The sequence below is a fragment of the Chrysemys picta genome, chromosome 4, assembly GCF_011386835.1.
Source record: "Chrysemys picta bellii isolate R12L10 chromosome 4, ASM1138683v2, whole genome shotgun sequence".
In the NCBI taxonomy this organism is placed as follows: Eukaryota; Metazoa; Chordata; order Testudines; family Emydidae; genus Chrysemys; species Chrysemys picta.
This window is the reverse complement of record NC_088794.1, coordinates 72021447-72038153: the sequence shown is the minus strand read 5'-3', so window position 1 is coordinate 72038153 and position 16707 is coordinate 72021447. Positions and strand designations below refer to the sequence as shown.

The window sequence follows — 16707 nt, the reverse complement described above, 5'->3', positions numbered from 1 at the left end:
AACGTTAAAGTGCTGCCGTGGCAGTGCTTTAACGTGGCTTATGTAGTTGTGGCAGAGCGCTGGGAGAGAGCTCTCCCCGCACTCTAAAAAAACCCACTTCTACGAGGGGCATAGCTACCAGCGCTGGGAGTGTGGCTACCAGCGCTGGTGCACTGTCTACATTGGTGCTTTACAGCGCTGAAACTTGCTGCGCTCAGGCAGGGGGGGGTTTCACACCCAGGTGAGAAAGTTGCAGCGCTGTAAAGTGACAGTGGAGACAAGCCCTTAAGCTCTCATGCCTCACTTTATCTGTAGCATGGGGAAAATAGCTTACAGGGATGTTGTGACGCTCAGCTAATTATTGTGAAACTTGTTAGTCTAGATATTCACAAATGACTAATGATTTTGAGTGCCTCAACTTTTGGGTGCTCAACTTGAGAGACTATAAAAGGGGACAAGTAAAAGGGGGTAGCCATGTTAGTCTGTATCCACAAAAACAACAAGGAGTCCGGTGGCACCTTAAAGACTAACAGATTTATTTGGGCATAAGCTTTCGTGGATAAAAAACCCACTTCTAAGCTTATGCCCAAATAAGTCTTTAAGGTGCCACCGGACTCCTTGTTATTTTTATAAAAGGGGAGTAATTTTCAGAGGCTGCATGCACAGCAGTTACTGAAAATCAGGTCCCCAGTCTAAGGTATCTCAAGCTGGGCCTCCAAAATTGTTAGTCACTCTTAAAAATCTTGGCTGAAGAGATCAGCAGGTGGAAAGTGTTTTATTTAAACTCTTATTAAAAAAATACTATAATATTCTACAGTAATGATCCAAAACACCACGTTACATTACTGTTAATGATTTATGTATCTTTTTTCATATGTATTTACCGAAATCAGCGGCTGTAGCGGATGTTGCCACTGACCCACAGGCTGAGCAACCTGCTGAGGTGAGTCGGGGTGGAGGTGGCACTCCCTCCCCTGCAGGGCCTGGCCCAGGTCCCGCCCGGCTCGCCCCCCCATTCTTCCACACACCCCCACGAGGTATGCTCCACAGTTTGAAAACCTCTGCTCTATTTGGATAAAGGAACAATAAGCAGTGGTATCAGCTTCTAAGACCATAACAGTATGCACAGCTGCCAGCACATGTGGTCTACCAGCAAGTGAAAAGATAAACCCTGTACCTTACACAGGATAAAAGATAGCACATACTTAAGTGTTTAAGCCAACCTGATCTTGCCGTTTGGGGATAACTAATGAATACTGGGAATCATTTTTTCTATTGCTCCAAAAACCTAGAAAATATATGCTCGCCAAAAGCAGCAAACTGTGCAGCTGAAAAGATTTACACACTGCAACACAATACAGATATTAATAAAAATTTAGAGAAATATAGTCTGTTTCCCCCATTCTCAATCGCTTATGACTTTACCTGCTAATGGTAGGCTTTTCTCTATGTATTGTAACATGTGCATAGTCACGGGAATTATACCACCTGTCTCATTTGCAGCTCTGAACAGAATCTCTTTTATACATTTCTTCATAGAGCAGTGTGCTTGTACTGTCTCCTACTGAATAGAATCAGAACTCCTCAGCTTTGTTCCGTAAACTCTGATACTGCAATAGCTGTATAGACGTTTCTCCTTTAGCTGAAGTGGGGGAGAGGGGGAGGAGGAGGCTAGTGATTTGGAAACAGGAAGATCTAGGGTACAATCCTGTTGTCACTAAAAAGTTTTGGATGGCAACAGTAAGCAAAGTAATCACACTGAAAAGTTCTCCCTGGGTCATGGATTTGTTAAAATGGAGTTGATGATTTTTTTTTTTTTTTTGCCATTTCCACTGCTTTGTACTTACTAGAAAGCAAACCAGAAGAAAAAAGATCCTGTGAAGATACAGCAACAAATTTGGTTTTCTATCTACATATGAGAATCCAAACTATGGTTTGAATACATTTTTCCAAAGCTTTCAAATGGTCATTTCTTCCAGGTGTGTGTCTGTCTGTCTCTCATCTACCCACCCTCAACAAGCCAAGTAACCACCTATGTCCAGATTATGCAACACAGCATACATGGTAATTCTATGTAGGTTTGAGCCAAAGAAGTGCCGAGCACGCAACTCTTACTGAAATCAATGGGAGTGGAAGGTGCTCCACATGTCATGGGAAGAGCACGGCACTTCAGATGATCAAACTACATATGATGTCCTTCAACATTTAGAACACGTAAATGGAAGAAAGGAATAAAAAGGACATTTTTATCAAGTAAGCCTTCTGTTTTACTCCTATTCATAGTTACATATACTCCTGTTTGTGTCTTTGTGCATTTAAAGCATGAGTTATATCACACAGTCATTTACCTCTTACAGTACAATTTATATTAGACATGCTATTTCCTGTATGTAGTTCTGCATTACATTCCCAGTCCAATATATAAACAACAAACAAACAAGCACTAAAATAGATTATTCTCTGCACATCTGTCCACGTGCAAGGATTGCATACAGGAGACATGATTTATGAAGATTATATGAATATCGCACCAAGTTATGCTACTTTGGTAAACAATGGAACATAATGGCCAAATAAAAGAAGAAAAGCCAAAATAGAAACGTGAGCATCCCAGGCATACAGAAACTGACAGCCCCACTTGTCAGGGTGGACGTACCTAATTCACCAAGTATATAGAGGATAGAAACAACAAGGAAAGCAAGGAACCGTTTGATGTGGTTAAAGAGTAATAACCAGGAATAATTGGCTTACATTAAACTAAGAAAAAATTAGGCTAACTTCCTACTGATGAGATGCATCAGATAGTGGAACCTATTCAACTGTGCGAGTGTCTTGCTGTGGAACTGTATTGGGGGAAAAAGATAGAAAATAGGGAACAATCCTGTGTTGATTCCAAGGCGATGGACTAGATGACCTAAAAGGCCTTTTTTCCCCGATCTCTGACATCTATGATACAATAAACATTTAACCAGAACTGGGGAAAACAGCTAGTACACCACAAAGAGGACATCCCATGGTAGGATGGAGCTGGAAATAGAAAGAAAGAAAGGATAGAAATGGGGACAGACAGTAGGTTGAGACTGCGTGAAAATAAAAGAAAGCTTCTGATGCCGCAGAGTGCAGAGTAAGTGAATTAAGAAGTGGTCTAGTAGAAAACGCAGGGGTGACTGCATAGGAGGATGGCTTAACAGGTGACCACACAGGCAAATAATGATTTCCTGAGTGACTTAAAGTTCAACTCATATTTGTTTCATAAGTACAACTACACAGTGGGTGAGGAAACCCTATGTTCCCAAAGCATGTTCTAGACACTGCTGGAAAATGGATGGTGCAGAAATGTGCTATTGAGATCAAATGCCCCAGAACCACAGCCAAAATTTGCTTCAGCTGCCAGCATTAGAGAGAAAATAGGAAAGAAAGACGACTAATTTGGGAAAGGGAATGGCTGGGAAAGGAAAAGAAACGGGGATGACAACTGCAGAGCTACTTAAAATCCTTTGGTGACTAAATGGATCAGAGAAATTAGAAACAGAAGCGACTTACTGTATCTAGTCATCTGATCCATGCCCTTGTCACTGCAGGACTGGTCCCAACCATGTATTTGAAGTTGATTTGTCTATTCTAGTTGTAAATATCTCAAGTAAGGGACTTGAGAACTGTTAACAAACATTATATATAGGATCAATCACAAATACATTAGGTAATTTAATGGTTACCTGACCTGAAGAGTCAAGGTGAAATGCCTTGTTAGGAGTGATACTAGGGTATAAATGGGACATATAGTTACCACTTACGACATATTTTAGGATGTCTGTATGTATTATCAAAAAGTTATTTACCCAACAGCTAGATGGGTCACCAAAGGCTACATGGGTGACCAAAGCTAGTGGCATTGTATGTGACCACAACAAATGGAAAGAGCACAAAGGATATGATCTTGCATGATACTAAGCACTCACAAGCTTCCGTGGACTAGTGAGAACTGAGGGAGCCCAGCACCTTGCAGGATTGGTCCTATCCAGCTAAAAAAAAAAGTAAGATGACCCCCAATGATTTTGGTGCCACATATTGTCCTAAATCCACTCCCCTGAATTAAAAATCAATTTATTATATACAGGTATAGTTTATAAGGGGAAGCCTGAACATGATTGCCTGCTCCCCATCCACCCAAGATGGATACATGACTCTATTTTACACAGGGTTTCCACTAAAATTATTGCAAAGGTAAACAAACTCTGGCTCAGTATGAACGCAGGGAAAACAAGAATTGTCAGAATGCAAAAAGGAAGAGCTCATTTTCAAAGCAACATGAGGATATTTTCTCCAAAGTAGAGCTTAATTATTCCAGATTGTAAACCAAGGGCATGATTGTTCCATCCAAAATTATACTGATCTTGATAATGTTATCAATATAATGCAACCACAACATGAGCACAGCCCTTAACACTGGCCAAAAAAAGGAAACTGATACAGACTATCTCCACCTTCAACCTGAACTTTTGAACAGGATTGTATAATTATGAACATTTAGTAAACAAAAGAATGCTGGCATCATATTTCAATACAAACAGTGTTTCAATTTCCCTTATTACAAAAAGGCTGAGAATCTAGAGCATAACTGCCTAATTCATTCAAGAATTTCAAGGCACTGTCCTTGGCACACACTGAATGCCAAAATAGGCAGTTCCATTATTTATGGTGCAAAAAAGCAGCAGGCATAGTGGTTATAAGTGTTTGCATTAAAGTGCACTGTCATTTTAATACTGTCTTCCTTCTTAAAAAAAAAAAAATCAAATAAAATGGTCTACAACTCCTTGTCCTGACACTTAATAAAAATAACAGCTGCATATTCCCATAAAATGACTCTAAAATCAAGTCAAATTAGAAGAATTTAAATATTTCTTTTAAAAAGGAGCCGATTAAAAATAAAATAAAAAAAAAGTTCTCCCTGCAGAGTGCTCTGCATTGTAGGTGGTGTTCAAGAGTCAAATCAAAATGCCAACTACAATGTTACATGCTTTTCTGTACGCTTTCAGGTTAATAGCACTTTACAGAAAATCCATTCCGTTTCACTGCAATATCAGTCCTCCAGCTGACAATCTTATTGCAAAAAAGGCGTGAATAAATTGGTCCTCCCACCAATCTGTCATCTACACAGTTGCAGGTGTGGATGCTGGTGCAGTTTTTGCATCAGCTCTTCCTCTGTAGGTTCTTCCAAAACATCCCTACAAAGAAAAAAGCGTAAGTTGCATAGGGCAGCAAAGGAGATTTTTCAACATTTTTTTGCAACGTACATACTGAGATATAACATCCTTATTTCAAGACTGAAGCAAATAATTACAATTACAACAGGCTGATGCTTCCTAATGATGCATCCAGTTGTGAGCGATCCATCCTTCTACACTACAGATGTGTCATCGAAACCAGCAGCTGTTTTCCCATAAGGAGAAGGGAAGCAATTTCCTGCACACAGTACAACATAACTGAGGTTAATGGATGTGTTTTCCTGAAAAAACTTGTCAAATGAGAACATGCTCCCAGTGCAGCCATTGCACATTAAATCTGTACCACACGTTCTACTTATGCAACACGGTCAACTCTCCACCCACAGTCTAACACAAAGCCAAGAATGTGGACTGTTTTACCCTTCCCACCCAGAGCAGTCCTTCATTATTAGCACCTCTTTTCCCAGCATCATCTGAGTGGAATGTTCCTAAAGGTTAGGTATTAAGCCAGGGCAGGGCAGGCATAGGTAAAGCACTTTCAGGACTGCTCCAGGCTAATAGCTAAAAGATTTGTACTCTTACTCACCAGGCTTGAAGCAAACCCTGTTCCCACCTGGAACACTGTCTTTGAAAAGGAGATTAGCATCCTTAAAAATAGGCTGTTATCCACCTAGTCCTAATGTGACTCACCTGAACATTAATTCCACTGTTGTCTGGTATTCAATTTCTGAGAGAGACTGCCGATGGGAGTGACGGTCCCACTTGTGAATAAAGTTCTGGAATTGGAAGGTGAAAGAAAATAAAAGGCTAGTGTTAGCATCTTTAGACATAAGGTTTTATATTTTCCCCATGGTTTAGTTTATATAAATCCCCCTAAAGCCCAGAACAGAAATGTTCTTAGAGCCAGTTATACATGTATATGAGGTGCATAATAATGAACCAAAATACCAAATAATAAAAATATTACTTTTGCACTTCACTGAATTAACTTAACACTTCAACACACCACTTTGAGGTAAATCACTGTTTACGTTTCTGTGCCTCAGACAGGGATGAGTACCTTGCTCATGGTCACACAGTGAGATGGTGGAGGTAAAAATAGAGGAAAGGGACTGAAGGCCTCCTGGGTCCTATACCGTGTACAAACTGCATTCCCTGATTTAAATGTCACATTTTTAAAATGTCCCTGCTAGCATTCACCTGCTTAAGTTCCCCCTGGATGAAGAGCAATTTCTTTGACATACTTCAAGTTAAAATGTCACAGCTTTATCAAAGAAGGAATACATTTTCTGGCTTGTCTCTTTGCTTGCTTTGATTTACACAATGACAAGAGGCAGATGGACAAGTTTCCTGCCACACAGTGCCACATACAAGCCACTACACCAGGTCTATGCCCCATATCTGCCGAAAAAGTCAATGGATCTCTCTGCAGGGCTGTTCCCAAGGGTAGAATATCTTCTAATATGCTCACAGATAAGGCTTGGACTTGATGTTGGCAGTCCAGAGTCTATTTTGTAGCTATTTAGACTTCCAGAAAGGATGCTGAGGCAAGTGACTGGTAAAGCTGCAGGCTTGTCATGACAATATTTTTATATACTAATTTCAGCACCATCTTTAAAACCTGCTTCATCATCACCATGCTCTAGAAAGCAACCTCTTTAAATCAGGCCAGCCTCTCTGGACTTGGCCTCAGTGCCTTTGCAGGAGTGGAAAGTCATGGCTCCGCCTCTGCAAACGTGGAATGGCTTTTTCTGGAATCCTATAGAGCCAGGTCTCTCTGCAATGGGCATGGCCACCACAAACCTGCAGCCTAGGTGACTAGTACTGGAGATACACAGGTAAGTACAGCGCACAGGCAAGTCTGTGGTATTTATAGCAAATAAGAACACCTTACATTTATACCTTTCAAAGCTGTTTACAAACTATAATCATTCAGCACCAATAAAATGCAAACCAGCTCTGGGGCAGATCGTGATGGCCAACCAGCAAATAGTATAACACACAACAAGGGAGCAGGAAAAATGCAGTCCAAAAGACCCTAGGAAAAATACTTACTCTTGCAATGAGTGCTCTGGAGTCTTTAACATCTACACAAAGCAAGCAGGACCTTGGTTTGTATGACCTCATCCAGAAAATACACCCTCCAGCTTAATAGTTCTCGTGTGCTAAGGCGTGACCAGACATCACAAGAATAGTTGGGACAGTTCATGCTAATAATAACTGTTCTCTTTTCATTCCCATTAGAGGATATTGGATGGACAATATTCTCTAAAGTTAATTTAATTATTATGTCCATAATTACTCTTATCACTAGATGTCCTCTTAAGCTTGGACAAGCTTTGGATTTATTCCATCACTGAGTGTTCAACTTCACATAATGGCAAAACTCTACTTCCAATAGATCTGCATACAAATTCTCACACCCTTCAAGAATCTACAGCTAAAACTCATTCCCTTACCTCCAGAAGTAAGGCTACGAACAAATTGACCCAGATGACAGAGGAAATTAGCCACCAGGCTACAAAATAGACCTTTGACCACCTGGAGAAGGAGGATATTAAAGACAAAAAAATAAAGATGTGTACAATATTATGAGACTAACAATTCCACCTTATAATGAAAATGATTATCCCCTGTCTCCATCCCTTAAAAAGCCATGAAAGTTCATAGCTATGGACTTACATTTTTCCCTGTGAAAAGCTTCAACATTTTCATAAATAAAAACAGTAGTCTGGGAGAAACCATTTGTTAAGTTTGGATCTCAATCAGTTGAGAGATAAATGTACTGTCCCCCATCAGAATCCGCCCCCAACCACCCCTCTCACAAACACACACTCATATCACATCAATTTCCGAGTCGGAATTCTGAAAAAGAAATATGAAGTGAAATCTTGGCTCCACCAAAGTCAATGGCAAAACTGCCACGGTATAGTGCATTGTGCTTTAACCAACTGAGACACCAAAGGAAGGAAAAATTAACTTAAAGAAAATCAAGATTCTTAAACTTTACCTATGTTTATTTAATGCGAATGAAAGATGCTAGACTGACAACACAGGAGACTGAACACCTCCGTTTATCCACAGAACTGATACAGCGGCAACACAAGCTTCCCTATAGTGATCTACCAACACATCTCAAGGTTGGCCTTGAAGGCGCACAGGCAGGTGAAGCAAACTCATATGGAGTCCAATCTCCAGGGTCAATTCAATTCTGGGTCAAGTCAACTGCCAAAGATTCCAAATTATTGCTAAATGTGATGCCCACTGGGCGCTGGACTGAGACTACCAATTTACATAGACAAATAAACAGCTGTCCATTAAGTGGCAAGTTTTGGTTACTAGATACTTAGGTGGATTTGAAGAGTGGCAGTTCCATAGCAGCAGGCAGGCAGTTTCATACACAATTCCTGTTCCCCGATCATAATGTGAGGTCTGTCTATAGTTTCTGCCCATTTACTTTGAAGAACTATGTTGAATAGAACACAGGATTATACCCCAATGGAGGGCCTTCTTAGGTACCAGTTTTATTACTTACGGACTTGAATATCTTGAAAATGCATCCAGGAAAACTTGCCAATTGTTCACCACCATGACATCCCAGAGAGTTACTACCGCAGCCTAAGGAACAAGATGAAACAGAGGTTGAGTGGTTATTGCACTAACTGTCACTACTTAGACACCTTCAGAAAACACAGAACATAATCCACTAGCAACCAGACTCACAGCAAAGTCATCAAAGTTGTTTGGCCAATACTCCAACTGCTCGTAGGTGCCACACTGCAAGGTGGTGTTACCAGATGTTGTATTGACAACACTACAATGAAATTAGAGTGTAATGTTATTATAATATGCTATACACTGTTCTATAGGTAGAATGCTTCCATTGAGTTGAGTACCTTCACACAGACAGAAAGGGAGCACTAGTTAGAGAGAAAGCAGAAAAGAGGTCTGAAATTTCCAAGATGGGGATGAGCATTCCTGGAGACTCAAACAGTGAAGGGAAGTTGGAAGGATAGAATAGTGAGCAGGGGAGGAAAACCTGCAAGATTTAAGAGATTAGTGACAGACTGGAGAGAAAGGAAGAGAAAGATAAGGAGGGAAAACCAAGGGGCTCAGAGTAAGCGAGTCCAAGATTCTTGGCCCACCACAAATTAAAAAGTATACTATAATAGTGAGGAGTGTTCAGAAGAGGAGACTGTGGATGGAGGTACTTATCAAAGAGTCCAGGGAGATAAGAACAGAGGTATAAAGTGGGGATTCAAAAACCAAGAGTATCTTTCCAAATACTGGACATTTAGAATAAAGCCTTACCTAGTATTTCCCATAGGAACAACAGCACCTTTAAATAGCACTATGCCAGTTATAGCAAACGCATAGAAAACCACCTGGAAAGGAATACACATTAGCATTAGTCACTAAAATACTCAAAAACTAAATTAGAGTGTTGTAAGGTAAGCTCCTCAAAGACCATTCAATGTTAAAAAGGAACACAATCAACTTAAAACTCATGGAGTAACAGAGGTAAGGGAATTTGTTTAAAACAATGCCAAGGGTTATTAAAAGTGAAAGAACTTTTTAAAGCCCACTTATTTTTCACTCTATGCTGTATGCTTTCTTTCTATAGTCCATTCAGTGGGGAATTGTTAAAAAAACTGATGAAGTCACTTTTCTTTATGATAAGTTTCACCTTTTGGTTCTCAGTGCTGTGATGGCTGAACTGAAAACACTGCAGAGGAGTGGCTGTTAAAAACAATTTCTATTGGGATTTTTAAAAAGTTATGGGAAGATTGCTGTTGGACTTAGGTTTCCTAAAAGCAAGCTTCTACCAAACCTAAGCTGTGGCCAAATTTAAATCAGCTATTTATATTTAATCAGAAACCTTTGTAAAAGCACAGCTGTAATCGTGCTAAAGTTAAATTTTCAAAAGTACTTCAGTGACTTCAGAGCATAATTCCCAGGGCCGGCTCTAGCATTTCTGTTGCCCCAAGCAAAAAAAAAACCGCAATCGTGATCGGTGGCGGCAATTGGGGGAAAAAAAAAAAAAGCCACGATCGGCGGCAGCAGTTCAGCGGCAGGTGCTTCGCTCCTACAGGGAGTGAGGCACCTGCCGCCCCAGAATTGCCACAGGTGCCGCCCCTCTCCCTTGGCCGCCCCAAGCACCTGCTTGTTAAGCTGGTGCCTGGAGCCGGCCCTGATAATTCCCATTTTGAAAAAGGACCAACTCCCATTGATTATCAATGATCACTAAGTGCCTTTTGAAAATGGGACTTATGTTTTTAAATTACTCAGGTACTTTTGAAAATTTTACCTTATGTCAGGAGTTGCCTTAGAAATAACCTTCAGAGAGTTGTCAATGCTTCACAACTCTTACTGAAGAAAGCATCACTTGCTACTAGGCTGGCTTGAGACAACATGAGCTTTCTAGTGAAAATACTAGGATGACTTCAGTTCTCATGTTTCTATATTGTTATTAAAAAAGTCCAAAGAAGGAAAAGAGTATTATGCTCTGAGCTACATACAACAGGATTTTAAACATGTTGGATCCAGTTGATGCTACACCTCCATAGTCTGCCAGTAGGTGGGGCATCTGGCTTAGCAATGATAAACCAGTTTTATTCCCTGTAACACCAGCTAATATACACAATAAACAGTCAAAAGAGAAACTGGCCAATAAATAATGAACATGATACTAACAGTATACGTTGCAGACTAACGTTGGAAAAAATAAGTCTCAAATCAACAACAAATGTAATAAGGCCCCATCATGCAAGAAAATCAACTGAGCATCCTCAACTCCAACTTCAACAAAAATATTTGAAATTAATGATAGTTGAGGGTGCTCAGCCTATCGCAAGATCCGTCTCAGACTGTAAGCTCCTTGGGGCAGAGACTGCGTGCGTCTCCTGTCCGGGAGCATGCAAGCCGCTTGCACACAATAGCACAACCAGGGACAGCTGCTGGTGAACCCGGTGCCTGCCCCCATGGGCAGGGCTGGGGACGCTACAGCCACACTGGAGAAGCTGCCCGGCCTGGACGCTGGCTCCTGTGAGCCGAAGCCCGACATGCTGCTGCTTTCACCGCTGCAGTTCCTGGTAGAGCTCTGCAGCTCCGCGGATATCCACTTTATATCCGCAGATATAAATTCTGTATCTGTGCAAGGCTCTAGTTGTTTGGGGTGGTTTTTAATGTGGGCAACGTATATTTCCTTAATCTTCTTCTTGGACATGGCTGAACTGTTTCAGCTGAAACTTAAAAAAAAAGACCTGAGGCAGAAACCAGAAATTTCAGCCTGAATGCTTAAAGTTTTGTAAAGTTATAAGTAACTGAACGGAGGGTCTTCGATGGAAAGTTGCTACCAGTTCCACATTTAATAATCAACCAGTTTGTTGACCCCTTAGGAAGGGTTGCACTGCGAGAGGGCAAGATGAACACTTGGAAGCAAATATCTGATGTGCTGTTTGATGGCACTCAGTCATGTAGCTTCTGCTATTGTTACTGGGGACAATGTATGTACCTCTCCCTGGTTTACTTTGTTGAAAGCATACTCTATATTGCAGCATATTATAGACAGACTGACAATCTCGAATTATAACTCACCACCAGCAGCCCTGCAAAGGCTCTTAAGTTTTTCACCAGATCCAGCAATGTACTGGCAACCAAAGCCATGAACTAAAACAAAACACAGAATTCTTATATTTTATTATACATTTTTAAGCCCCACTAATCTATTGTAACTAAAATGATACAAAATGATGGCAGGCTGGGAAAATGAAGTGCAGCTAAATACTTTGCATGTCTAATACAGCATCTAGCACAGTGAGGTCCTGACTCATGCCTGGGACTCCTAGCTGCTATGATAATATAAATAATAGCAGTGATTTTCATCCACGGATCTCCACATACTGAGTACAGCTAATGAATAAAGCCGTATACTCTTCTGAGGTGGATGCTATTACAATAGTACTGTCACAGTTTCGCAGTAACTGCACATGTATTCCCTCTCTGTGGTCCTTTCAGGGCATCCATTTAAAACTTTCAGGCTCCCAGCCAACACCTGTCTTCAGCTAAGACCCTTGTCTTTCTCCCTCCTGATGGGGGTTTCACAGCTTCTTGGGTTACACTGTGATATCCCCAGCAAACCAGATTGCCTTAACAGGCCAATATCTGCACTTTGCTTTTTCTCTGAAGTGTACTGCCAGTTATGTTACCACACAGCTCCATCTAAGTAAACACATCTATTCTTAAGGTAAACAGACTACAGAGAAAACATATTGAATCAACAAAAGAACCTACACAAATGCTGAAAAGCTTACCATAGGTCACCCCAGCTCCAGCCAAGGGCAGCCACAACTGGGTCCCCCACTCCCCATCCCCTCGGACTGGGCAGAACAGCCGTTTCTTTAACTGGCTTGGACATTTGACCTTGGCCTTCAATAACAGGTAAATCAGCAGACAAACACCCATTCGGGGCAAAACTTCAAAAGGCTGGGGTTTTGCATGCCCAGAGTTGGGGAATTTGCATTAACCTCACCCTAGCGAATCCCCAGAAAATCCACTTAACACTTATTGTCCCAAAAGTCCACACTTGTCTGGCACATTTTCAATAGTCTTTTGTACTCCCAAGTAGTTACATAGGTTACCTCTCCCCCCGCCCAAAGAGTTATATACAATCCCAGCCCAGAAAAATACATAAATTTAATAGTCAAGGATACTGCAGGAAATTGTCGTTTCTGTCATAATTACAGACTGGGAAACTGAGGCAAATACCTTAAGTGACTTGCCCAGAGTCAGATGGTGACCACAGGTGAGCCAGGATGGAGTCCACAACTCCTGACTCTTGATCCCATGTCTGAACCATTAGACCACACTTCCTCACTTTCCAGTTTGCACTTCACCCTGACATTAGCTAAACGTTTGTTTTACTGAACTGGGATGCAAAGGCTCCAGGGATCTCCCAGCCTAGGCAGCCAGAGCGACCTCACCCAATTCTGAATAGGGTAATGTCTCTCTTGGAACTACCCAAGCCTGCTTTCTTCCCAGGTGCAACCTACAGTCTGGTACTAGCTGCGCATACCATATGGATATGACACGCAACAAGGCTGAGCCAGATTGTTCCTTGGCTGATCTGTCCCTCATATGAGCTCACCACTGCTCTAAGCAGCTTCCCTATTTCCAGGTGTACAGCTCCAAATGTTGGCTGTTTTTGCCTTGCTACAGCAGGGTCACTTGCTATACACTAGCCTCTGTTGTCCAGGACCAAAGCTTTCAACTGACCAGAGTGCTAAGAGAATTAGAAGGACTCAGTCTTAGAGCAACACTGTATTATCATTAATGGTTAATACTGGCATCACTTGATACAAATCTGAAATAAGAGAGACAAGGTGGGTGAGGTATTATCTTTTATGGGCCCAACTTCTGTTAGAGAGACAAGCTTTTGAGCCACACAGAGCTCTTCTTCAGCTCGGAGTACCTTTCCCAGACCTGAAGAGCACTGTGTGGCTCAAAAGCTAGTCTCGGTCACTGACAGAAGTTGGTTCAACAAAAGAAATTACCTCACCCACCTTGTCTCTCTAATAACCTGGGACCGATACAGCTACAGATACACTGCAAGCCAGAAATAAGTAAGATTTGCACTTTTAAGGGGAAAATTTCCATATACTGAATCAGCTCTTTGAATCTGAGGTGAAATTGGGCGTGGGTTGTAGGTGGGTAGGATTGGGTATGAGGATGCGGGAAGCAATTTCAGTTACAAGGATAAGTGCACGGGCATTTCACCTTTGTGAATCTTGGTTCAAATCCTTACCTAGACTGCAAGTGAAAAAGTGGTTGTCTCATCCTAGGTTGCTGTTTACATGAAGGACAAAATCCCAATACAAGGCCCTCAAACACAGGGTTTGTTAACGAAATTAGGTGGGGGAGCCAGCGTAACACCTAGAAACTATTGTAAATTCCTCATTTTAGTTGAACCCACTCAGGTGTTCAAGAGGGGAAACATAAGACAAAAGGTCACTTATAGGGTACGTATACACTGCAGCTGGAATTTCCACCTCGGGTAGACATGTGTGCGCTAGCTTTCATCCAACTAGTGTGCTAAAAATAGCAGCGTGGCCACCGCGACTTGGTTGCAGCTCGGGCAGCTGCCTGAGTACGTACCTAGGCTCTCTCACGGACTTTACTTGAGTAGCTAGCCTATGCTGCCACAGCTACACTCAGGTCCAGATTAACCAATGGGCAACTCAGTGCACTTGCACAGGGCCCCATCTTAGGCAGGGCCCCCGATGGGCAACTGGTGACTGCGGGGCCACATCCAAACAAGCAGATCATTGTATATAGCCCACCCCCACATCACTCCACATGCTGGAGGGGGACTGAGAGCGAGGAGTTTCCAAGTTGTAAACCCAACTCCGATGCCTCTTCAATGCAATTCAAACCCATCTGCGATGAAAAGGGTTATTATTCTGAGACGGTTCTAGGAAGTTTTATCATTGGACTAGTCAAGAATTCAGGAAGTGAGAAAAAGCAAGGCACACGCACCTTCATATTAGGGATAATCCGCAGAAATCTGAATACAATTAGCATATTCACCAGGCGCACCATATCCCACAGAGACAGCAACCCCATCATTTCGGGTCTCCTACAAAAGACACATGAATAATGGAACAAATTAGAGAAATAGCTAGTGACAAAAAAAAAATCAGCAGAGAAGCAACTGATGATAATTTTTTATTTGTTCTTCACAAATTTTCTCAGCATTTGTGGGTTAATAATTTTTAGAAAAAGGAAGTTCTATTTCATCATGTATAATCTCTCTATAAACCTAATGCTGACAGTTACAGAGCTGAGAATTTACCTGACCGGAGTCTCGGCCACAGGAAACATTAATGACAGAAAAGGAAGGGATTCACAGATAGCTGCCATCACTTAAGCTACAATTTTAAATGCGGACATGACATACCAGCATCTCTAGCTGTTTAAATGTGTATTGAAATGCCTGGTCAACTGATTTTGTTTCTACCAGACAGCCCTTCTCCTATCTCCTCAAAGGAGATTGACTTTGTGTAGTTTGAATTCTCTGGATGGAAGTGAAAGGAATAGGTTAGATGTAAGTCCCTTTGGACACCTGAACCTGTCTAGGTACGCTGCATCCATGCTGAGCCCAGCTACTACTAATTCGTGAGGGAGGAGAGAAGCGAGATCATGGCAGTGCACTTCATTACTGATAGACTGGCAGAATGCTCTACCCATTTAGATTCCTTTTCTAAAGTCCATGTTAAAAATGTGTGTAGTTAGCAGGCAGACCTCATGATCTTATAGGATATTTTAATTAAAATATTCCAAGAAAAAGAAAAGCATCGATCACGTTCAAACTCTTCTACTATTTTCAGTGATAATTCCTTACTCATAAGGATTTGTTTTTATCCTTCCAAGTAGTAACTTTCACAGTCGATGAATAGCAATGAAAAATACAAAGAGTGCAGTGCATATAAGAGATCCCAGAGTAGTGCAGTTACAAAAGGGATGTGCATTATTAGCTACTAATACACTAATAGAATTGGTTTTGCTGGACTCAGGCTTCAAACTACACACTGAATTCACACAAATTATCATACATCCTGCCATGCCTTATTGCTAAACTAAAACAGCATTCTGCACATTACAGGGAAACATTTGAAAACTCAGTGCTAATAATAGTCGGCTTTTACATTGGAACATTGTGTGCTTCTGTTGCTGGGGGGGAAAAAGGCTACTAGAAAATGGGAAACTCTCCAACAAATAAGTGAAAATTCCAAAGCCATGATTCAGGTAACAAAGATACTCAATCCAAATCCTAAAACAAGAACTAAGAAATCCCAGCACAGAAGGCATACTCTGGAAATATTTTAATACTCTGCCAGTTATGTCCACACTGTGATAAAAAACCCACAGCACCAAGTCTGATCTGGACAAATTGGAGAAATGGTCTGAGTTAAACAGGATGAAGTTTAACAAAGACAAATGCAAAGTGCTCCACTTAGGAAGAAAAAATCAGTTTCACACATACAGAATGGGAAGAGACTGTCTGGGAAGGAGTACGGCAGAAAGGGATCTAGGGGTTATAGTGGACCACAAGCTAAATATGAGTCAACAGTGTGATGCTGTTGCAAAAAAAGCAAACATGATTCTGGGATGTATTAACAGGTGTGTTGTGAGCAAGACACAAGAAGTCATTCTTCTGCTCTACTCTGCTCTGGTTAGGCCTCAGCTGGAGTATTGTGTCCAGTTCTGGGCACCGCATTTTAAAAAAGATGTGGAGAAATTAATTAAATTCAGAGAAACCACTGTAAATAGCTTGTTCACAGCTATTAAGATCCTTCTGACAGAGCTTATCCAACCATCACATTTAACTCTGATATGTCATTCGAATTGCATTCCAAACGAAACAGTTTTTCTAGCTATAACAGCTAATGACCAGTTACTTTGTGCCACTCAAAGACTGCTATATGAAATAAGACTCAGAAAATAC

General features: G+C 41.3%; 1 protein-coding gene across 9 annotated transcripts in view; it reads right to left on the bottom strand.

Annotated features, from left to right (window-relative positions):
* Positions 1 to 2222: 2222 nt before the first annotated feature.
* TPCN2 (two pore segment channel 2) overlaps positions 2223 to 16707 on the bottom strand; it is a 65265-nt gene continuing 50780 nt past the window's right edge. For 8 of the 9 annotated variants that reach the window (XM_065592619.1, XM_065592623.1, XM_065592625.1 and 5 more), the window contains 8 exons: positions 14739 to 14838; positions 11802 to 11873; positions 9516 to 9589; positions 8928 to 9018; positions 8740 to 8822; positions 7664 to 7745; positions 5895 to 5980; positions 2223 to 5204 (listed from right to left, as the gene is read on the bottom strand). In XM_065592619.1, coding sequence (XP_065448691.1) covers positions 5126 to 5204; positions 5895 to 5980; positions 7664 to 7745; positions 8740 to 8822; positions 8928 to 9018; positions 9516 to 9589; positions 11802 to 11873; positions 14739 to 14838 — 667 coding nt within the window. In that variant the 3' untranslated portion in view covers positions 2223 to 5125. The remainder of the gene's footprint in view (positions 5205 to 5894; positions 5981 to 7663; positions 7746 to 8739; positions 8823 to 8927; positions 9019 to 9515; positions 9590 to 11801; positions 11874 to 14738; positions 14839 to 16707) is intronic. The other variant, XM_065592620.1, reaches the window with a different exon arrangement.